The sequence below is a fragment of the Budorcas taxicolor genome, chromosome 4 (genome assembly GCF_023091745.1).
Source record: "Budorcas taxicolor isolate Tak-1 chromosome 4, Takin1.1, whole genome shotgun sequence".
NCBI lineage: Eukaryota > Metazoa > Chordata > Mammalia > Artiodactyla > Bovidae > Budorcas > Budorcas taxicolor.
The window spans coordinates 13,681,362-13,704,706 of record NC_068913.1 but is presented as its reverse complement, the minus strand read 5'-3'; the positions used below and the strand labels follow the sequence as shown (position 1 = coordinate 13,704,706).

At 41.6% G+C, this 23,345-nt stretch overlaps 1 protein-coding gene across 1 annotated transcript in view; it reads right to left on the bottom strand.

Annotated features, from left to right (window-relative positions):
- Positions 1–1,074: 1,074 nt before the first annotated feature.
- COL1A2 (collagen type I alpha 2 chain) overlaps positions 1,075–23,345 on the bottom strand; it is a 36,362-nt gene continuing 14,091 nt past the window's right edge. The window contains exons 17-52 of the mRNA XM_052638564.1: positions 22,953–23,051; positions 22,786–22,830; positions 22,588–22,686; positions 22,093–22,146; positions 21,827–21,934; positions 21,405–21,458; positions 21,205–21,303; positions 20,229–20,282; positions 19,682–19,780; positions 19,271–19,324; positions 18,515–18,568; positions 18,309–18,362; positions 17,751–17,804; positions 16,727–16,771; positions 15,278–15,376; positions 13,985–14,092; positions 13,233–13,286; positions 12,284–12,337; positions 11,520–11,573; positions 11,365–11,418; positions 11,161–11,268; positions 10,690–10,743; positions 9,798–9,851; positions 8,651–8,812; positions 7,566–7,673; positions 6,791–6,898; positions 6,391–6,444; positions 6,195–6,302; positions 6,002–6,055; positions 5,295–5,402; positions 4,769–4,822; positions 4,548–4,655; positions 3,742–4,000; positions 3,144–3,328; positions 2,238–2,480; positions 1,075–1,539 (exon numbers count right to left, since the gene is read on the bottom strand). Of these exons, the coding sequence (XP_052494524.1) occupies positions 1,393–1,539; positions 2,238–2,480; positions 3,144–3,328; positions 3,742–4,000; positions 4,548–4,655; positions 4,769–4,822; positions 5,295–5,402; positions 6,002–6,055; positions 6,195–6,302; positions 6,391–6,444; positions 6,791–6,898; positions 7,566–7,673; positions 8,651–8,812; positions 9,798–9,851; positions 10,690–10,743; positions 11,161–11,268; positions 11,365–11,418; positions 11,520–11,573; positions 12,284–12,337; positions 13,233–13,286; positions 13,985–14,092; positions 15,278–15,376; positions 16,727–16,771; positions 17,751–17,804; positions 18,309–18,362; positions 18,515–18,568; positions 19,271–19,324; positions 19,682–19,780; positions 20,229–20,282; positions 21,205–21,303; positions 21,405–21,458; positions 21,827–21,934; positions 22,093–22,146; positions 22,588–22,686; positions 22,786–22,830; positions 22,953–23,051 (3,309 nt within the window). The 3' untranslated portion in view covers positions 1,075–1,392. The remainder of the gene's footprint in view (positions 1,540–2,237; positions 2,481–3,143; positions 3,329–3,741; positions 4,001–4,547; positions 4,656–4,768; positions 4,823–5,294; positions 5,403–6,001; positions 6,056–6,194; positions 6,303–6,390; positions 6,445–6,790; positions 6,899–7,565; positions 7,674–8,650; positions 8,813–9,797; positions 9,852–10,689; positions 10,744–11,160; positions 11,269–11,364; positions 11,419–11,519; positions 11,574–12,283; positions 12,338–13,232; positions 13,287–13,984; positions 14,093–15,277; positions 15,377–16,726; positions 16,772–17,750; positions 17,805–18,308; positions 18,363–18,514; positions 18,569–19,270; positions 19,325–19,681; positions 19,781–20,228; positions 20,283–21,204; positions 21,304–21,404; positions 21,459–21,826; positions 21,935–22,092; positions 22,147–22,587; positions 22,687–22,785; positions 22,831–22,952; positions 23,052–23,345) is intronic.

The window sequence follows — 23,345 nt, the reverse complement described above, 5'->3', positions numbered from 1 at the left end:
ACGGTACTATTATCCACAAGTGTCTGTGCTGATTGACAGCCCACACATTACCTCTTAACAGGCACTGTACTCAGTTGCAGCAGATTTAAGTGTATGGCATTTTTCACTGAATATTTGAAACTGTTTTAGTTAATAGTATTAATTGTGCATAGACCAACTTGCAGCCACTGTTTCAAAGTGCTTAATGGATAATAAACCAAAAGATTCTATGGACCTCTACTTAGAGTAAATGTGGGTCAACCTCTGCCATGTTGCTTAGGTATGATGTATTTTGAGTAGGGCAAATGTTAGTTCAGAGAAGGAGTCTTCCCCATACTATAGATAAATAGCGAAACTCAGGAAGGTGAAATGCCCAAGGTCAGTTAGCCGGAAGGAGCTGAGCCGGAATTGGAGCTCAGATCTCCAGGGTCCTTGTTCTCTGCTCTTTGTACCATACCAAACTGCCCTTTTGGCAGAGTTTCTATCTAATGAGAAACACTTGGTATTATGGCTGGTGGAGCTGCTACAATCTATATTTGTATTGAGAAGAGCACTGAAGCAAGGAATTCTACTCAATATTTTCTTTGGAAAACCAAACATGCTTTATTTCATTTTTTTCACAATTTATTTAAACATCTCACATATACAAAATAGGTACAATTTAATTTTTCTGCTTGTCCGAGAAACAAGACTTCTTTGGAACCGTGGGAGAGGATGAACATGAGACTGGCGAGAACAGATGCTGAATTTAAAGAAGAGGACAATGTTGGGCAAATGATCCACTTACTTTGTGGGAATAAGATGTAAAGTACTGATGTTACGTCACATGAAAAAAATACACGATACAGCTCAACAGCAGAGGAGTGTCTCTCCTCGAATTCTCCTAGCACCATCAACATTCTTCAAGTATCTGAAATACTGTTAATTAGCACCTTCGTATTTTGAACAAAAAAGCACAAATACCTCAGCTCATTTCTGGTCAGCACCTCACGGTGTGGATCACACTCACAGGAAAGTGTTTTGAGGTAGTTTAAACCTTTGGAAGTTTGGGTTTTAAACTTCCCTCCGTGGAAGATATTCAAAAGCCACAAGTGGTGCAAATGTTCATGGTTTTTATTTTTCAATTTTTATTTTGGTTTTCTTACAAAGGTTGACATTTTCCACAACAGGTGTAAGAGTGTTGAAAAAAAAAAAAATTCCAAATCTTTTGGAGAGGGGGGAAAGGGAGGGGGAATGAATTAAATTGTATTGCACAATGCTCTGATCAATCCTTCTCCTCTTTTGCCCACAATTTAAGCAAGTAGATGTGCAGAAGAAACGGAAGGATTCAGCTTTCAGTTAGGAAAGAAGAAAAAGAAATGGCCAAGAGAAATGTTTCAGATTTCCTTTTTCTTTAATTTAGGTTGAGTTTGTTTATTTGAAACAGACCGGGCCAATGTTCAATCTGATTTCTTGGTCAGCGCCACCGATGTCCAAAGGTGCAATATCAAGGATAGGCAGGCGAGATGGCTTGTTTGTTTTATACTCAATGATTGTCTTCTTCCATTCATTTGTCTTTTTCTATTTAAAAAGAGAAGACAGGAATAGGTATAAAGCAGCACTGTTATGGAATCTAATCATCTTGTACCATATTATATAATTAGATATATTACACACAATTATATTGTATAATATATAATTATATAGAACACGTATTTATAGAGAAATATATATCAGATATTATTCATATATAATTATTTTATTATGCATGTGTTGCTAAGTTGCTTCAGTCATGTCTGACTCTTTGCAACTCTATGGACCGTAGCCCTCCAGGCTCCTCTAGGTAAGAATACTGGAGTGGGTTCTCCAGGGGATCTTTCCGACCCAGGGATCAAACCCACATCTCTTATGTCTCCTGCATAGGCGAGTGGGTTCTTTACCAGTAGTGCCACCTGGGAAGCCCATTATGTACTATATTATAAATTACAGCCTGGGGCTTTTTAACCTCAAGTAATTTTAAGTTATGGCTTTACATCATCATTTAAAAAACATATGAAAGAAAAATAATACATGGAACATAGTATATATTTCAGTATTTCAGAGAATTTCAGAAGGCAAGATCTGATAAGAATGCTCTGGATTTACCATCTGAATTTAAACAAATGTATTTATGAAAGAAAAATAAGTTAGGTCTCTCTTTCATCTGTTCATTTAATGGTCTAAGCTCCACTATCCCACTTCCCAAATTAATGTTATTCCCATATTCCACTATTACTTACAGAGCAGCCATCTACAAGAACAGTGTAAGTGAATCTGCTGTTGCCCTCAGCAACAAGTTCGACATCATTGGATCCTTGCAGAATGACAGCCTTTTTCAGGTTGCCAGTTTCCTCATCCATGTATGCAATGCTGTTCTTGCAATGGTAGGTGATGTTCTGAGACGCATGGTTGGCCAGCAGACGCATGAAGGCAAGTTGGGTAGCCATTTCCTTGGTGGTTACTCCTTCAACATTATATTCAAACTACAGAGAGTAAGATGGGAATTCCAATTAAATGAAGGAGGACTCAGATACTAAAAGTCAAATTAAAAAAAATATTCTGGTAAAGAGAAGAATAATGGACACAGGTATGAACCTGTACTTTTAAAGGAGACTCAATTCACTTGTCTTTGAAATAGTGGCTACCTAGAAGGAACACAGGAACTACCATGCTGAGGCAAGCCATCTCAAAAAGGGACCTATTTCAGATAAAGCTTCTCTCTCTCCACATATATGTTTCCTTTTAAAAATAAGAGAGCAAGAAGGTAGAGATTTAGACCCTTTTATTTTCCACCAATAAAGTTGATGAAAACTTTTAATTAGAAGTTCAGAAAAGCTCACATCTTGAAAACATATGTTCCTGGATACTGGACTAGATGATGGCTTGTACCCCTTCGCACCATGTGACATTGTCACTTTCTCCAGTGACTATCAGTTAAGTCATATTTGCATAATAACTTCTGGATTGTATGGACACGTCCAATCAATCTATCTGTAATATTCAATCCAGGAAGTAACAGAACCCAAGAACAGAGCAGGTTCTTTTAAAAAGCCCATTTTGGTAAAAGGCCAAAATGAGGATAATTAAAAAGCAAAGAGTGCTAGACAGTATTCAGTAGGAAAAGGAATGTTTGTAAAATTCCTTACCTGGGTGCCACCATTGATAGTTTCTCCTACCCAGACATGCTTCTTGGCCTTGGAATTTCTGTACCAGTTCTTGACTGGGATGTCTTCAGGTTGAGCCCGGATGCAGGTTTCGCCGGTAGAGAAATCACAGTATACTTTGATAGCATCCATAGTACATCCTTGGTTAGGGTCAATCCAGTAGTAACCTTGAAAAGAAAAAGACCTAGGTCATAAAACCTCTCATTGAGCGAGAGGAGCATAGGTTCTAATAATTACTACTGAGAAATTCTGATTCCCAAAAGTAGCATTTTTGATCATACTGTTAAATTGTCTACTCCACATCAACAGGAAGAGGATGACTATTTTCAGTATTAGACAGTTCCTCCTCTCCTCTCCATGAAAATCAAAATCAGGGTATGTATTACCGTGGAAAGGGCAGAAATACGAATCGAGACAATCTTGAAAATGGGTGCTGGTTGGGAAAAGAAAATACTTTATTAACTGGGTAGGATTTTACATAATGCCATTTTGACTCAAATACCCTTTCATATCAGTGGGAGATGACTTTGAAAGGCCTAACTTGTGAGAAGGGTCATTCTGATCGGATATCTCAACCTACCACTGCTCCATTCTGGGTGGCTGAGTCTCAAGTCTCGGCATGTGCGAGCTGGGTTCTTCCTAGAGCCTTCTGGAGTAAGAAGGGTCTCAATCTGGTTGTTGAGAGATTTCAGAGTAGCATCAACTTCATAATCCTTGGGTCTGAGAGAAGTTGGTGAGCGAGGCTGGTCAGCCCTGTAGAAGTCTCCATCAAAACCAAAGTCGTAACCACCACCACTTGGGCCAGGAGGTCCAGGAGGGCCGGGGGGACCAGGAGGGCCCTGCAGAGGTGGAAGTGAGAAACAAGAGGCTCTGGATTTGGTCATGGTGAAAGACAACAATGATAACAGGTTTTCCATGGAGATTCACACAAAAGCTTGCCCTAATAAGTAAAACAGAATCAAAGTCATGTAATAACGACTTGCTCCAAGGCATACTTGCAGGGATGGGCTTAAAGAGTTATCAGGTACAGATAATTTTTATATATTTTAGAAAGCAGGGAAATGGGGACTACTTTAATGTGCTGTTATCACTGTCTTATATACTTAATCGCCCAGTCGTTTCCAGCTCTTTGCAACCATGTGGACTGTAGCTCATCAGGCTCCTCTGTCCAGGGAATTTTCCAGGCAAGAATACTGGAGTGGGTTGCCATTTCCTCCTCCAGGGGATCTTCCCAATCCAGGGATCGAACCTAGGTCTCCCGCATTGCAGGCGGATTCTTTACCGCTCTGAGCCACCAAGGAAGCCCTTCGCTGTCTTGGTTTGGTCTAAAGAAGATATTCCCATAGGTCAGTGATGCCCTTTATTATTTCCCCAAATCATACTTACAGCAGGACCTTGGCTACCCTGAGAACCACGAATGCCAGCAGGTCCGACTGCACCAGGCTGTCCAGTGCGACCATCTTTGCCAGCGGGGCCAGTAGGACCAGCAGGGCCCTAGGAAAGAAGGACACCAAGTCTGTGTGTGCCAGTGAACACCCCACAAGGGAGACAGCGGTCTGCCTGCCATAGGCTCTTCTCAGAGATAAACATCTCTTAGATCTACCTACCCTAGGACCAGCAGGACCCACAGCACCGGGGGCACCTTGATCGCCGTGATGACCCTTTAAAGAGAGAACAGGAAAGTCACACCTTTAGAACATGTGTCGATGAGCAGATTTTAAAAAACTGAACAGAAAATTTTAGTTTCAATGGACTCTGGATTGAGAAAATTAAAAATGTAAAATGGGCCTCTTTTCTTTCATTATGTCTATTCAATTATTTTTTTTTTTCTACAAGCTATTTCACAGTGCAGTATTAGTCATTCCTCTAATTATATTTATTTAAGTGGGGCTGAAGGACATTGTTGCCAGGAGATCTTAGTATATGTACATTTCTATCTCCTCTAACCCTCACCTTTCCATGTTGGGATGAAATAGCATTATCTCTGAGCTATGGAATTTGCCAGAGAACAGGAAATGAATATGGTGTAGGACATTTTAGAACAATAGCAGTAAAATTCAGAGGAAGTTCATTCTTTGCTGAAGGACTTTAAGATCTATATAGACATAAGCTGTTTCTCCATACTGTACTTACAGCAAGACCCGGAAGACCTTGCAACCCATTGTGTCCCTTTAAGCCAGGAAGACCTCTGGGACCCTTATCACCAGGCTCTCCCTTGTCACCTCGAATACCTTGTGGGCCCTATGAAGAAAAAGAAGGACACACAGGACATTTACGGTTAAACAACACTCAGTTCTTCACAAATATTGTTCAGTCTATTTACAAACATAATTCAATATGTGAAAAGTCTAAAAGCCAGGTGGGTGATATTCCCACCTCTTTCCTTAATCTTCTTTAGTTCAGCTCTCTGTTAAGTGGCTAATCTTTGTGATTGAAAGTCAAAGTGTTAGTCACTCAGTCGTGTCCAACTCTTTGTGACCTTATGGACTGTAGCCCACCAGGCTCCTGTGTCCATGGAATTCTCCAGGCAAGAACACTGCAGTGGCTGCCATTCCCGTCTCCAGGGGATCTTCCCCAACCTAGGGCTCAAACCCGGGTCTCCTGCAATGCAGGCAGATTCTTTACCCTCTGGGCCACTGAGGAAGTCCAATCTTTGTGATTATTTAATACCAATAAGAAGAGATTTGAAATACAAGAGATTAAAAGCTGTCTGTAGCAACTCTCAACATGGACTAAATTTTAAAAATATATATATAGTCTATGTATTATTTGTCTTCTTAATGGACAGTCTAGACTGATCCTCCCTAAATGCTGCACAGAAACCATCTATATGTACATACACTGGGACCTCTTGGGCCAACAGCACCAGCAGGACCAACAGCACCGACAGGACCCTGTGAATCAGAAAAGAAAAACACAACTTAGCAGCCAAGATCCTCCTCCCTAGGCCGCCCCCATTTCCCAAGCGTGGGGAGGCCGGGGTGGAGCCCGATAAGGATGACAGCATCAAGGGGCTGCTGTTGACACACTTACCGGTTCACCACGGCTTCCGTGTTTACCAGTGGGACCCACGGGGCCTTGAGGGCCAGGAGCACCAGCAGCACCAACAGGACCCGCATTACCGGGGTAACCACGCTCCCCCTATGGAAGGCAAACACGAAGCTCAGCATCAGTTTGGCTTGTACTGCAGTCCCCTTTGAAGTCACAGACAATGACGAGGTATACTGACCTTGTGTCCGGGTTGACCATCGCGGCCTGGGGGACCGTCATTCCCAGGGTTGCCCTGTGAAGACATCACACCAGCTTAGGCACTTAGAGAGACTGTAGCCCACCGGCCCCTTATAGTTGGGCTACCTGCCGTCATCACTCCCAGTGCCCAATAGAGAACCCGCTTTCAGGCTGTTCAAAAACAGGAACAAGAAACTTTCAAACCTAGATTTTTTTTTTAGAGGTCTTTTTATAATCTTTTGGCCACCCTGAAGTATGCTACTTAAAGACTCATTCCAAGTTATCTTTAGTATTTTCAGTCCTGAGAGTGGTTAGTACAACGAGACTTCACCTCAGGCTACAAAGTTGCACACAGTGATGTACTGCTAAGTTAGATTTTACAAACCAAATGTTGGACTCACGTCACGACCGGCTTCACCAGGAGCACCATTGACGCCAGGATTACCGACATTACCAGGGGGACCACGGGCCCCAGGTGGGCCTGCAATGCCGAGGGGACCAGGTTCACCCTAAAGAGGCAGAGAAGACAAAATTCCTTTCACTGGATGGAGGGCTAGTCTCATTCTCCCAAAGCAGTCCTAGTCAGGGGATTCCAGTTTCGAAAGAGAAGGTAAATGGAAAGTGAGGGGCCACCTAATGGTAAGCAATGTCATTAGCGTCATCCTTGCCCTCCTCCTATACACTGAGATGGTCAGTTGTATGTACTTTGGGAATGTCCTAAACAAAGTGAGCCTCATTTCATCTGATACTCCAGATTAAAATGAATTCATCAAGGTGAGAGAGTTTATGGAGATTAGATGGTTCCTAGTTACTGTCACATACTAGGTTTAATGGAATGATTCAGAACTTGCAAAGTTTCATTCTTGCTCTGGGATAAATGATGCTAGCATTTCGTACTACAAAGGAGTAAATGCAATTAGCGCTTGCATTGTTGTTAAGCATGTAAAAAAGAACAAGAATTGTTCTGCATAATGGTAAGCTGTGTCTTTCTAACGTGTCTAAGGGAGGTAGTATTAAAGCTTCTCAGTTAAGTGACATGTGATCTGTATAAAGAAATGCCATGAATAAAAAAATCTTAAGTGGAGTTATTCAGTGATCAATCTGTCACAGTTGAAGTGGCAGCTTTTAACATCTTTTATTATGTTAATGAGGATAAGAATGGTGTCAAACACTTACCACAGATCCAGCGACACCTGGTAGACCACGCTCACCTCTGGAGCCTGGGAGACCCAGAAAACCAGGAGCGCCAAGAAGACCTTGTGGCCCTGGGGTTCCAGGAGGTCCCTAAACAGCAATAAAAATAGTGGGCATTACTGGAAGGCCCTATAGGATAATACAGGTTGGTCTGAGATTCTGAGAATGGGTTTATCCTTAGTGTAGAAAAAGGCTGTGTGCCTGCAAAGTCACTGCAGTCATGTCTGACTCTTTGTGGCCCCAGGGAGTGTAGCCCACCAGGCTCCTCTGTTCATGGGATTCTCCAGGCAAGAATACTGGAGTGGGCTGCCATGCTCTCCTCCAGGGGATCTTCTCAACCCAGAGATTGAACCCATGTCTTTTAAGTCTCCTGCATATTGGCAGGTAGGTTCTTTACCCCTTGTGCCACCTGGGAAACCCAGAAAAAAGGCTAGTGACCTCCTATTAATAGGACATATCTTTGGCTATCTTTTCTCTAGTGATGACAATTAGTTTCCATTTTGGCATGTATGTTTCTTTGTACCTGGTTTCTCCTTGAGACCAGTGGAATGGCATTTAAAAACACGAGGTTGGGATTAACGAAGTCATCACAGAGTGAGGGAACAGAGTCATAGAATTTACGCTGGGAAGCAAAAATTTTTGACCTTGGCCTCTAACTAAACCAGGTCTAGTAAAATCACTTTTCAGAAGTGGCAATAATACTGCACACTGCGTGTTTTAAAAAACTGATAGCTTACTGAGATTGATTAATTTACAGTAGGATGACCACAGCGATAGAAGTTTGCTCTAAATCCAGTACCAGTAAGGTACCCTCAACAGCTTAAAAGGCTCTATTGATAAAACAGCGAGTTCACTCACTTATTGTTACCTCCACGAAGTGCCTTCTCAGTATCTACTGAAGCCCTGACACCTCAATATCTGTTGGATAGATTTCCTGGCTCAACTGAGTTCTACTTGAGAACCTGCAATACTCATCAGCCAATATATAGGCCGCATGAAGATTTGTATATGGGACTTATTTTAATTCAACACAAGGTATTAAGAAAGAAGAGTCTGAAATCACTTACAGCAGTACCAGGCTCTCCAGAGGGACCCTTCTCACCAAGAAAGCCAGGAGGGCCAGCGGCACCTGGCTCTCCAGTTCGACCAACTGGACCTTGGTCTCCACGAGGCCCACGGAGCCCTTCTTTACCAGCAGGACCAGGGGGGCCAGGGGGGCCAGAGATACCCTGTGAGCAAATGTATGAGGTCACTTTCTGTTAATCATCATGGAGCAGGGAGAGAGCAGCTGAGGTTTTAAATATTAAGATGTCAACAATTTGAAGCCACAAAATAATATCCTGGCCATTTTGGAGAAATGTTTAGACCTTTAAACAATCTTTCTTATAGAAAGAAGCAATTTTCATCTTCCTTCCTGAGGCTGTAATAAACTGAACAACTGAGGCAGAGGGTATGGCAAATGTCTGTGAGGAAAAGCAATGCTGTGGCCACAGCTGCCAGCATATTGGAATCAGAGCTATGCTGAGTTATACTAGTTAGTTGCAAATGAATGGGACTCTGGGTTTTGGGGGACTCTACTTGTTTCTTCTCGAAGAAAGCCAGTACAGGCATTTTGTTCATAATTGAGGAATCACATATGCTCCCAACTAGGTTTAATTAAATGCCTACAGGGAATGAAGATTTTCCTGTTATGAACCTGTGAAAGGATTCCAAGAAATCAACATCTCTGCTATTTTTTTTCCCCTGAAACCTTAACCGGAAGACTTAATCCTTGGTAATTAATTAAATTCTCTCGAGTCCTGACAGGAGAGTCTGAATCAAAATTAAATTAGAGGCCAAACCACCTTTAAATTCAGGAACAATTATACTTTAACAATGGAGGCAGAATGTTGGCCATAAAGGGTAATTAGATATAGAAATAACTGATAAGTGACTAAAACTGTCTTGATTTTTAAACAGAGACCATGCCCCTAAAAGGGGCAAGGGAACTTGTGTTCATATGAATAAAAGCCTCTTAAACTGATATTAGAAAATATAATTTCTGATGATTTTGCCTTAATGATTCAGAACAACTGATTTCAGATGAGGAAAGTCATAGCAAAATACTAGTAGCATGTTTCTCCGTAGAGAGTTTCTTAACAGTTTCCTACTAGAGGCTAGGGGTTTTGGCTAGAGTAAATAAATGAACACACGCTTGGGAAGTGATTTACTCACAGCGGGTCCAGGGGGACCAGTCCGCCCAGCAGCACCAGGGAAACCAGTAGCCCCCTAAAAGCCAAGCACATTAAAATTCCACAGTCAGCACCAACTCCGGTAATCTGGGTAAGAAGGAAAATCCTCAATACATGTAACCAAGGGTGGATCAAAGAGTAGGAAGTGACAGCCCTGGAGAGGGTATTATTTTAACCAGGACCCCGAAGACCCTCCATCTCCGCACATCTTCCTGACCAGCATGGCCCAGATTGCAGTGCACGTGTTTTGCATTCAGGCTCTGATAGTTCTGTCTGAAATGCTATCAGATTATATGATGGTTATAAAGGCAAGACACTATCCTATATACATCAATGTGTATATATTAGTAACTCTTAACCACCTGGCTGGGTGCTAAGGGAATGGACATGGAGTAAGTCATTTTGTTTTCAGAGGAAGGTACAGTAAAAGACCAAGGGTATTAACTGCTGTCCAACGAGAGGAGGAAGGAGTCAGTGGAGTTCATTCCTAGGGAGCTCTGGGTCTCTAGGGAGTCAGTGTAACCCAGGGAAGGGACTTGGTCAGGCAGAAGAGGGGTGTATCAGTAGAAGAATAAAAGGTACCAAAGAAATATTTTAGCCATTTCACAATGAAACTACCTGGGTTTAATCTTGTTATTACTACCTCAAGTGAAGTGGTAAGAATATACAGTACACTGAGTTCCAGCTGGAATTTAAATTAACATTCCAGGAACATGACCCTTAATTTCAGTATCAGAATTTCTCTAAACAAAGTTAGCTTGAGCCTCAAGACTCCCCTTATTAGAGTCCAAATTACCCAAAATTTCCAAACTCTCTAGTTGTCCCTAATAGCTTCTGAAGAAAGAAAACGATACAAATCCAGGGTAAGTACTCACAGGGGGCCCTCCATCACCACGACTTCCAGCAGGACCAGGTGGGCCATTTGGACCCTACATGGAAACAAAGAAAGATGGGGTCAAATCACAAAACAACCTTTTTCACTCTTTTCTTCAAATGGATTATTTCCATGTCTAGTAGAAGCAAATCTAGAGATTATCTTTGTTACATAAAATTCCCACTTCAATGTGACCACCTTTAGGGGGTTATCCAACAAATGAGATAAAACAATATTTATGATGCTTTTATAATATGTAAAGTGGGTACACATGTGTTAGCTCATTTTAAAAATAGTCTTGATGAAATTGTGCAATAAGTTGAAATAAAAACTTTAGCTGCCAAAAAAAAAAAAAAAAAAAAGTCTTCTATCTGATATGTTCCGTGATGTAGGCACTTGATTGATACATGTTGTTACAAAATTTCATGGGTAACTGCCCAGGCTGTGTTGACCACTTGTGGGTTCAACTTACAGATGGACCAGCAGCTCCAACGGGGCCTGTGGGACCAACAGGACCATTTTCACCCTTGGGTCCTTTGGTTCCTCTCTCCCCTTTAGCACCAGGTTGACCAGCAGCACCCTGTTGGAAAGGAACAGTTACAGTTCAGGTGTTCCAATGCACTCTACTTGTTCACTTGGGGTGTTTCCGGATTAACTTTCATGGCGTGATACTCACAGCAGGACCAGCAAATCCGTTGGGGCCAGCGGGACCAACCTCACCACGTTCACCCTAGGTGGGAGAAGGGATTGCAAAATGTCTTAGCAAATCTCAGATTCATCGGTGTCTAATAAAAGTTATGAGTGTCCAAACTGATCCAGGTTTCTACTTACAGGGCTACCACGAGGACCAGCAGGGCCAGCAGGGCCGGCGGGACCAGCTTCACCCTACAAGGGGACCAAAAATGAGTGCATCAGTGCACCTCCCACAGATGCTCAAAGAGGTAGGCAGGAAAGGAAACAGAGGTAGCCAGTGGGTTCTCGTCAGAGTTCACAGTTGCATCCAAAGAGGTGACTAATGCACGTCTCAGAGATAGAAATGAAATGGACTCTTACTCTGCCTAATGTTGTATTCATTTTGGAAGCTGAAGGGGTATTGGTCATAACACTTGTAGAAATATTATAAATCAGTGTCCACAATACCAGAAGGAGGATGTTTTAATTTTGAGATGGACATGAGGCTGATCTATTTGTGGCAATTTGCACAATATAATAAATAATGTCTATTTTAAGTGGACTGTTCGATGTGAAATGGGAACACATGTATTGATTTTTTTTTTTTTTTTTACAATTGAAGGCTTCAGCAAAGCTCAGTACATTAGGATATTGTTAATGGGCAACCCCAGAAGACTTTCAAACAAATGATAGGGATTAAAGTATAGCTCAGATACCAGGCACATGTATAGAAAGGAAGAGAACTTTAACCACGTAGCATTTGTTTTCTGCTGCCCCATACTAACAGGTATGTTTTTGAATAGATGGGCTTTATACAAAGGCATAAAAATGAATTGCTAGGGCCCTTTGGGGCCATGGCAGCAGGGAATTTTCGATATTGCTATCAGTCAGAGAGTTGCAAGTCAGTGAAAATGCATGCTTACCCGGTCCCCATTGGCTCCAGCAGGGCCAGGAGCACCAACAGCGCCGGGAGCACCCTAGACCCCAAAAGAGAAGTCTTGTCAATAACGCCCTGTACCGTCAGAAGGGACACTTAACCTCTCCCCTTGCTGTGCTTATTCAGTGGTGGAACACTTTCACTGGACACTTGGGACAGACCTCAAGAAAGCCTTTGATGCACTTCAGTTCTAATTATCAAGGCCGCAGAAGCCACTCCAAGGAGTAGTTACCGCAGCGATGAAGGTCATGGAAATGTCTAGGTTATGGCCAGATTAGGAACTGCAGAGATCTGAACTCTCTGCTCTTTTAAAATTCCCTGGAGGGTAGCCAATGACTAGCCTTGTTAAGAAGAGTTAGGACTATGTGATTCAGAGACAGGACTATGATGAATGTGTCCCAGCACTGAGAGAGAGGTGAGAAGAACCAAAGGGGCTTATGGCCCAGAAAAGCCATGATACCAGTATTCCAGAGTAGGATTATTATACCTTGATGGGACTCTCATTGGCACCTCCACGCCATTAACAGTTAATCTTGGGGATGCTCTTAAATGATAAATTCTTAGGGTATATAGAACCTTGTTAGAGGATATGGCTTCTTAAAATGTAAGAATTACTGCTTTTTTTTTCCTAAAGCCCTATGATAGTTTAGACAATAATGTTCTGTTAAAGCCAGAGATTTCGGGGTGGTAGTTTGTACTTGGTACAGTTAAAACTAAGGAAGGGAGACAATTCATAACTTTCATAATTTTCAAGGGAGTAAGTCCTCTTCTGAATTTGTCTTTTGGAACATGTAAAATGATGTGATTGGAATACCCTTTTACTAACCTTGACTCCCTCTTTTGTCAGTTCCATTTTGGAAAGCTTCTCAACTCAAATGGAGTGAAATGTTTCAAAAAAAACAAACCAATATAAGTACAAACAGAATTCTACTCACACGAGCACCATCTCTGCCAGGGCTACCAACGTCACCTCTGAGACCAGTTTCACCCTAAAAGTATAAAGCAAAAGCAACTTTTTATTTCCCAACCAAACTTTTGAATCAAAATTGTTTTTTTTTTCCCTACAGAAGAGGCTATAATACCTTTATTCCTTTAAGATCTATAGTAATGTTTTGATTTCCTACCATATTCTAAAAAATCGAATGGAAATACTCATCTGATAGAAATATGGAAGGAAAAAATAACAACAACAAAAATTCAAGTCCCTTTCCAGATTACTGTTAACTATTCTTTACTAATTTCCATGCACCCTCCTGAAGCATAATCAAGTGAGGTACAAACTCCTGTGGACAGAATTATAAGGCAACATCACAATGGGCTTCAGCGGCCGATCCCTCTTATGGCTTAAGTAGTGCAGCAGCACGGTTGACAGCTGTTCAATATAGCTTCTTCCCATTAATTAGGGCAGGCGGAGGCATTATTGTTAGTGGCATTAAAATGAGCCTCATGTATTACTCAACACCATCTGTTTGCGTGAAATTCCATGGTAGCAAGGAATTTTGCCAGATTGGTGAGTTTAGAAACACGTAGGTGCTAGGTGGCAGAGGGAAATGTATACAGATAGACATCAAAATGCTACCAGACCACCTGCCAAGAACTGTTTAAAAAAAAAAAGGTTAACCTTGTGCAGCCTTGTTTGCTAGAGTTCATCAACAGTATGTGTTAAGGCCCAATGCGGAGACAGTACCTTTTCTCCCTTGCCTCCAGGAATGCCAGCCGCACCCCTCTCTCCTGGGAGTCCGCTAGGACCAGATGGACCAGCAGTGCCTGGAGCACCAACCACACCCGGTTCGCCCTTGAATCAAACACATGCGAAATCAATTATTTCTGTGGTGAAAAGAAGAAAGGGGAGAGAGGAACTCTTGAAGGTTCCAATTGATACATTTAATGGAGAGCATTCTCTCCTGCTTAGAGAGACACAAAGGAGGCCTACCGAAGGAAAGAGGGAGGCTCTAAGTGAGGGAGACGCTGTTAATGACCAGGGATTAAAGAGAAGTGGGGGGTGGGAATGGGGGCCGCCAAGTTTTCTATAACCTGCTCTTAAAGGAAGGCAGGCCTGCAGGAGAAGACAGGACGACAATGGGAAGCAGAAAGTGAAGAATGTGTGCCCACAAACACGTTTCAAGGTGAAGTCTCTTAGCCTAGACAGGAAATGTGGAAAGAGACCTCATCAACCAGAGAGATGTTTACATTTTAATCTTCCTAAGAGTGGGGACTATAGCTTCCATTTTTCTATAACGCCTTACAATTCCATGCACTTAAAACCTGTTGACTGGCTTCCGAGATAAAACCCTTTGAAAGTACTTTCTCAGAGAACCAATATTTCCATTCTTCCTTCCTCTCGCCCTCTTACCTTATTGTTATGTTTTCCAATATCCTTCCATATACCAAAATAGTTTTTTATAGTGACTCTTTACTCCTTAAAGGTAAGAATCAGAAGTAGTATAAATTGCCTTCTCTTTACTGCAGTTGAAGTAATCTGTTTTTCAGAAATGTATAATTCCATCTATTTTAAGATCTAAATCAGAGGTTCTATTTTGAAATGCATGTTTTCAGGCTTAGGTTTTGGAGATGAAAGTACCGTCCAGTTAGTTTTTATCATCATAAATTCTCTTATTAAAATTTAGTTACTTTTCGAAATTTTACTCTACGATGTTGGGAAAGTAAAATTTCATTCTCCAAAAATTGTGTCCAGATATATATGGTGTTTCTAGATTAAGACAAAAGTATGAATAATGTAATGAAAAAAGAGTAAAAACCCATACTAATTCATTTATGTGTGTAGAACACTGGGGTTTTGCTTCCTTTGGAATAATTTGGGTCTACTAGAATCAGACTGTTATTTACTGAGGTGGAAATCATTACCGTACTGAAAGTAAATTTTAAAAATCTGAGAAATAGTTCATTTACTATTATAAAGGATTTTACTTATTCTAGAGCATACTGGGCCAAACCAGCAATATAGAATATCACATTTTACCTTGTTCCCATCAGGCCCTGGGGGTCCAGAAGGACCTCGGCTTCCAATAGGCCCAGTAGGCCCAGCAGCACCACTTTCACCTGGGGGCCCACGCTCCCCCTGTGGGAAGGAATCAGAAGAAGTGTTGTGCTGTTCATCATTTTCCAAGATACCATGTTATACATCAGAGTTCATGCTTGTTTAGCTTCTGAATCCCAGCTCTCCATTTACAAGCAAATTATAATTACTTTCCCATAATTTCTCTACTAGTAAAACAAAAGGATGGGATGAGATAATCTCTAAGGTTTTATTCAGTTCTAGTGGTCTATGGCTACAAAGTCAAAATCTGTTGCCTCTCGGGTATAATGTTCAACTTTTAGAATTCATTTCCTCTTTTTGGTCTTTTTCTGTGATATTAATAGATCCATACGTAAAAACAGATGCCAGTTATACACAGTATTCAAAGGGAAACATTGTATCATTTTCAGTGAAAAGCAATACCAGGTGTAAATAAGGTTATATATCCTCATATCTATGTTCTCTTTTTACAATTGCACACAATAGGGGTGTAACAGGTATAAATAAATATATGTGTGTGTGTGTGTATACATATACATATAAAACAAAATATATATATATGAAATGTGTATATTTGTATATATATCTCTTTATTTTTCTGCCTATCTAAACACGTCCCATTTTGCATGTAAGTATCACTACAACATAGCATTCTATGGTTCAGAATATTTGACATGTAAGTCCACACTGTAACTGTTTCAAAGACCCTTGTTACAATTTGGTTCTATGGTCCTAAAGAAGTGAAGTTGCTCAGTCCTGTGTGACTCTTTGCAGTCCCATGGACAGTAGCTTAGCAGGATCCTCCGTTCATGGAATTTTCCAGGCAAGAGGACTGGAGTGGCTTGCCATTTCATTCTCCAGGGGATCTTCCCAATGGTCCCATATCACTACATTTGTGTGGGCATCCCAGCTCTATGGTAACTAGCTACATAACAGGATACTATAGGGGCCAACTAATCTTTCCAGTTAGTCTAATGACCACAGACAAAATTATATAAATTTATTTAATTTTTTAAATAAGAGTAGGCTTCATGATTTCAGATTTTAGGCTTTGAGTATCAACAGGCATTGGAAAAACTGACTTTAAATCTTAATAGGATATTACTTTTCCTTAGCTCAGGTCATGTCACTGTCATATAAACATATCTCACGTGTATGTATAAGTCACTGGATATAAAACATATATTAGTTCACTTATGTTTTTTATACCTTGTAGATTTTTAATAAGAAATATGAGCAATTAGATACAAAAGTCTATTATCAATTTAGAAATCAATTTGACTACAGAAGAGTAACAGAAATTTGTTGTTACAAGGTCATCAGTAGTTTTTAGAAGAAAGCACAATATTTGTTTTAAAAATATTGTCAGGAGTTTATGAAAGTAATACTTACTCTTGCACCAGCAGGGCCAGGGAGACCAAATTCACCAGGGATACCCTAGGCAAAACATGGGAATAAATAAAGTATGACATTTACGTATTTTCTCTAGATCCACTTATGTTTACAATGTTTAGAAAGTTTTTGAAAGAGTAAAATAAAGCCAAATGGGCTCTACCTCCATGAGTGTGTAAGTACACAGGCTATTAGGAACAAGAAAACTTTCTTGGTGTATGGAAAGATAAAGTGAGAATTCCACTGATATGAAAGATAGATCTCCCCTAGAACCTGGTAGCAGAAAAGTTTAGTTTCTCATTATTTAGTGTATTGCTTTTTTAAAGGTGACAAAAGACTCTTCTCCTTTGATAATATAATAAATAATGATGATGAACAGTATCAGACATTGCCTATTTTTAGTTATATAACAGACTGCTCTCTTAATAGAAACAATCATATTCTGCCCATTACCTAGTTAATTGTATACCCAAGTGTATCTCCTTTATTACTGACCAGCTGTCTCCTTAATGTGCCCCACTGTTGACAAAGGAGAACAGGCCACAGAATGTAACTGAATTGAAGCACATTCATCACAATTATAGATAAAATGACTCAGAGCTCATGCCCTGATTGTGAATAGCGGTGTCATGTCTGAATGCCAAGAAAAACATTAAAAGCAATTTTTCAGGGCCTAGTTTGATGGAAAATCAGAGCATTCACTTCTTTTCTGTGGAGAGGGAAATAATCTGTATTTTAACGTTACCAAGAACAATACAAAAAAGTAAAGCTATTAAATGGAATGTTCACGATATATTTCACTTCCATAATGTGATGTTTCATTCAATCCTTAAAACAAAGTAATTTGAATGAAAATGAGTAACTTGGCTCATTCTCTCCAACAGTACCAACACACGTGGAATACTATCATTAACGCATGAAATATGAAGTTTCCTTTTGTATGTCCTAATTGCACTGCAGTAGGATATTAAACAGAGAAAAAGTCCTAAGTTTAGGTAAATTTATGATCACTTGTTTTACTCACCCTTTCTCCTGGTTTGCCAGCTTCACCAGCTGTGCCTGCAGGGCCAGGCAGACCCTAGATGAAAAAAATACAAACCTCCATCTTTATGACTATGTTTGGGGGATTTTCTAATAATTGGTTTTGGGGGCAACTATCTAATATCAATATGATCACTAACCACTGTGTGTTATGAAGGGCTTATAGAAAAGTTTGCCTTGAAAAATATGTACCCTTCTTTGCTTCAGTTCTTTCTAAAAACTTTTAATTGGAGAATATTTGCTTTACAGTGCTGTGTTGGTTCCTGCCAATATGGTAAATCAGCCATAAGTATACATAAGTCTTCTCCCCCTTGAGCCACCCTGCCTCTCCCACCCCAATCCCACCCCTCTAGGTCATGACAGAGCACCAGGCTGGGGGCCCCTGTGTTACACAGCAGCTTCTCACTTGCTATCTATTTGCTTCAGTTCTGAAATCATGTTCTGTGTGGTCGGCGGGGAGAGTGGTATAGTGATTTACAACTGGACAGTCTGACCAAAGTAACCATACGGACCCCGAGTCTGTGAGTTTTAGCTGACTTACCTGGAAGCCTGGAGGCCCAGCAGGACCTTGTTCACCCTTTCCACCTTGGACACCCTGAAAGTGATAGGAAAGATTACATAGAGGCATATGCCACCCTTGCTTTCTAGCTACATAACTTTCAGACTGGAGGAAAAACAGAAATGGCCATATTTGTGGGATTAGATTCATTTTAGGGCAGAATAGGACAAGAGTGGGCGAATACTCACCTGTAGTCCAGGGGGTCCCTGAGCACCATTGTTGCCATCAGGACCTGGAGCACCCTAAAATGTTTAGCAGAAAGGCTCAGTGTTAGTCGCTCCTGAGTCAGACAATATAAGGCTCCCTAAAGCACGTGTGACTCCCTCAAAACAAAGCTTGACATTTTAGCATGAAATAAATATATTGTGGGTCCCCAGCCGAAGCCCAAATACTGCCTGCTGACTTTTTGATATGGCTTACGGGAAATCCATGGATGAAGGGCAACTTGTGAAGGCCAGAGAATGCTACTAGCACACTCATAGCTCCTAAATCACAAAATGAATTAAGTAGAAGCCAGAAGCACCCGTAGATATTTCTGACTCAGCGTACATTCTACCTGTTCTATAGCTCACTGCCTTCTAAGTGTGGTTAAAGAGAAAAGACAGTTTTTGATTGTATAAAGAGCCTTGGGGGTACCATCGTAGAAAGAGAGCGATGGAATGATATGCAACGGCCTCAAAGATGTGTTGCTGTTGTTCAGGCGTGTCCGACTCCTCGTGACCCCACGGACTGCAGCACGCTAGGCCTCCCTGTCCTTCCCTATCTCCCGGAGCTTGCTCAAACCCATGTCCATTGAGTCGGTGACGCCATCCAACCATCGCATCCTCTGTCGCCCCCTTCTCCTCCTGCCCTCCATCTGTCCCACCATCAGGGTCTTTTCCAAGGAGCGTCTCCTACGTGAATAAATACCACATGGATAGAGCCACACAGAAATGAGCACCTACCCGAGGGCCAGCAAGACCAGCATGACCTTTTTCACCAGGTTTGCCAGGATCACCCTATAATAAACATTTTAAAAACATACATTTAATGTCAAGTTAACCATGACAATTCTGAAATATGAATGTCTTATTTTTTTAAGCTTCCTCATCCTTGAGTTCTGTTATCTGAGGCATGACCCATCGTTGTGTAGCTCTAGATTACAATAAGGTCCACCTGTAAGCAACTCAGGATGTGAGTTTTCACAATGACATATTGGAGGCCAACTTTTAATGTGGTAAGTGGTAAATTGCAGTTTTCTTGTGTTGAAAGGGACCCCTTGAGGTAGAGGGGACTGATGCCAGAGAGAAATGAGAGTTTTGATGAATTGTGATGCAAAAAAGTGCTGAGGGAGAGGAGGTGGTGGTGATTCTTACAGTGGGGCCTTTGGGTCCAGGGAATCCAATGTTGCCAGGCTCTCCTCTTGCTCCAGCTGGGCCAATGGGTCCAGGTCTGCCATCAATACCAGGGAGACCCTGAAACCAGAGTTTATTTCATGTTCACTCAGCATCTACAGGCTCTCACAACCTCAAGCTTGCGATTCTGCCATGGGATGAAACAGAATCATCTTCTGAATGCATAGAACTTCTTCTAGAAGATGTCAGTAAGTTACGAATCCATTTTCCTTTTCTGAATAGGATGTCCGTACACACGCACCCAAGTCAATCTCATCTGTACACAATTCCCCCCTTCTCTCTTTTCCAAACCTTATCACCCTCTTCAATTTTCCCTGCCCTGCTTTTCTTTTTCCTTTTGCTCCTGTGCTCATTTGGACTCTGTAATTACAATCTATTACTTTGCATTCCCAGATTTATGTGTGGCTGATACTTATTTTCAGTATAAACGTCTTCATGTGTAAATAAGCTACAGAATAGACTTGATAAGGGTGCAATAAGTGTCCTTGAAAATATAAGTGATACTTACCGCAGGACCTTCTTTACCAGCTGGGCCAATATTTCCAGGGGAACCTGGGAAACCCTGTAAAACAAATGAGGATGCCTTCCTATTGGCACTTTCACACATGTACTCAAGGTTCCAATGAATTGAAATGTCACAAAAGCACTTTCCTCCCAATTTTTGTTTGTTGCCTTAGGGCAAAAATTAGGGATATTAGCCCTAGCCAGGAGGTATGAAAAAGCCCTGAAAACTTTCTTCATTCTATTTTTAATGCCTTTCCTTTTATTGAATTTTAGTGCAACCAACCCATTTAAAGATATCTCAAGAAACTGTTGAGCAATACTGATGGGCAAAACATATATGTTTTTCTATCTTGTAATAGAAAAACAAATACTTTTAGTAAGCAGTTTTCAAAGTGGATTTTTTTTATTGCTATGTTTGGTGTCTCTATTACTTATTTATGGTACAATTACAGTTGATACCCATCCATAAGAGATAATGGAGGCAAAAAATTACTCTATTGCTATGGATTAGAGTGTCTACAGCTCTAAAGGTCATTTCTCCATGGCTAGTGTGATGCTGAATACATTATAGCACTTTGTGATTGCTAGAAAAATGACTCACTTCTGAATCTAATAAACTGATAATGTATAGTCCTAATACATTTCGTGAACACCTTATATAAAACTCACAAATTGAGATAAAAGATTCATGCTGATAGGAGAACCAACCTAATTTGGATATATTAAAATAAATCTATTCTTCCAAAAACCTCACAGCCATTGTATCAAGTAATAAATAGGACATTTATGAGCTAACTAAATTCATCAAAATATCTACTGGGCTTTGATAAAGTTAAATTAAAAAGAGAACTGTCAGCAAGTTTACTAACAAATTAACTTTTGATTTTTTTTTTATTGTTGTCTTCAAATATTAATCATCCCTTTAAAAAAGGAAACAGTGCCGCCAGGTGTGACTTTCTCAGAATCAATCTGAAACTTACTCGGGGTCCCATGAGGCCAGGCTCTCCAGGGCGACCAGAATCTCCACTGGGGCCTCGCACACCAGCAGGGCCAGTTGCACCACGGCTACCAGCAGGGCCCTATTTAAAAGAAGAGGGAGGGGAGCTTGTTAAAGCCAATGTCATAGCCACCACCAGAAGCCTCAAGTTCCTTTCCAGGATATGAATAATGGACACCCTACCATGACACCAGCTCTGCCGTCAGCTCCAGGTAGACCACGGGAGCCTGGATTTCCCTGGAACAAAGCACATAAAACACAGAAGAAAATCAGGGAAAATTCTTCCATCAGGTAGAGTAGAATTTATTAACATGGCACACATGCAAGAAATCTTGATGCCCTTCAGCAGGGGATACAATAACAAACCAAGCCAAAAAACTTCCTCTAAACCCCGAAGGAATGTGTGGGAGAAGCATTCTGCAAAAGTAGGTCAACCCTGTTTCCAGACCAATTTTATAACATATCAAATTGAGAGGCAGTGATTTAAGACAGCAGATGGAAAGCAGATGCCTCCTTCATCTAGAAAATGCACTTGGTAATTCTAACCAATTCCCAATGAAGGAGTGCCTCTGGCGTGTCTGGGTGTCAAGAGCATTTGGACCTACCCTCAGCCCAGGAGGTCCTGGGGGGCCAGCGGGTCCGATTTCTCCAGTGGAACCTCTCTTTCCTTCTTCACCACTGGGGCCAGGAGGACCTGGCTGTCCAACAGCGCCCTATTTAATTAAAAAAAAAAAAAAAAGGAAACGCAGGAAAATAAAATTTGTCTTTACATCCAGCTAGAGAAAAGCAATAACTTAAAAAAAGTAGAAGTATTACTTTTTGGATTGAAACAGTAGTAATTCCATAAAATTGTGACTACAGAACTACTCACAGGCTCTCCCTTGTTGCCGCTCTCTCCTTTCGAACCAGCTGGGCCGGGCTCACCCTAGGGTCCAATACAAAACAGTGGTCAAATGACAGACATCTGTCACAATCCTCTCTGGGAGACAAACATCAGGGACTGTTCATGAGTCAAGGTAACGCGAGCTTTAGTTCTCATGAAATACGCTCAGTTCACATGTAAACGACCTACAGGGGAACAGTCTTGACTTGAAAGGGTGAGACTGGTACAGCAGAGATGTGCCTTCCTGACCTCTGGGTGATGGTCCAGGAGAACAGGAGGGGTGTGTGTGTGTGTGTGTGAGAGAGAGAGAGAGAGGGGGGAAGACAGTATACATATAGGTGCCTGAACTTAAAGAAAAAATACAAATTAAAAGTGCTGGAGAGAAAGAGAATGATTAGATGGCAAGTGTAAGTCTAGACGGGGATGAAATGACGGCAGGGACGGCATTTGAGAATGAGGGGAGCATCAGCCACGACCACTTACAACAAGTCCTCTGGCGCCAGTAGCACCGGCAGCGCCAACAGGGCCAGGAATACCCCGGGGTCCAGGGAGGCCGGGAGCCCCAGCAACACCGGGAAGGCCCTGGGGAAGAAAGGCAGCAAGGTCCATCACGAGACAATGAGAGACAGCGCCCATTAAACACATTTAAAGCCACAGCGGCATATTTTAGCATATACTCACAGCAGCACCCTTAGCACCAGGAAGCCCATTGGCTCCGGGGTTGCCCTGTAAGGAAAAGGAAGGGAGAAGGATACGGTTCATAGGAGTGTTTCTGTTCTATGATCCTGCCTTCACTCCTTTCGTTTCCTTCCTCCTGCTTGGTTAGATTAACGACAACGGCTACTTACAGGAGGCCCAACAGGGCCAGAAAGGCCTGGAAGACCCACTTCACCACGGGGACCCGCGGGACCAGCAGGGCCAGGGTTACCGACAGGTCCAAGTTCACCCTAAAAGCAGGAATAGACACCGCGGCATTAGCAAAAAATGAGACAGCATATCTCTGGTTTTAGGTCACCAAGTTTTATGACATTTCTTCAGAATCGCAATAATTTCCCTTATGAGGTCTGGTACCACAGACAATTCCAAGAACAGAGGAGCCTGGCAGGCTATAGTCCATGGGGTCGTGAAGAGCTGGACACAACTGAGTGACTGAGCGCGCACCCCAGTTGCGGGTCTGCATTTCTATGTTTCTGGTCCGGTTTGACCATCTTGGCTGCCACTGCTATCTACATCTATGTCTG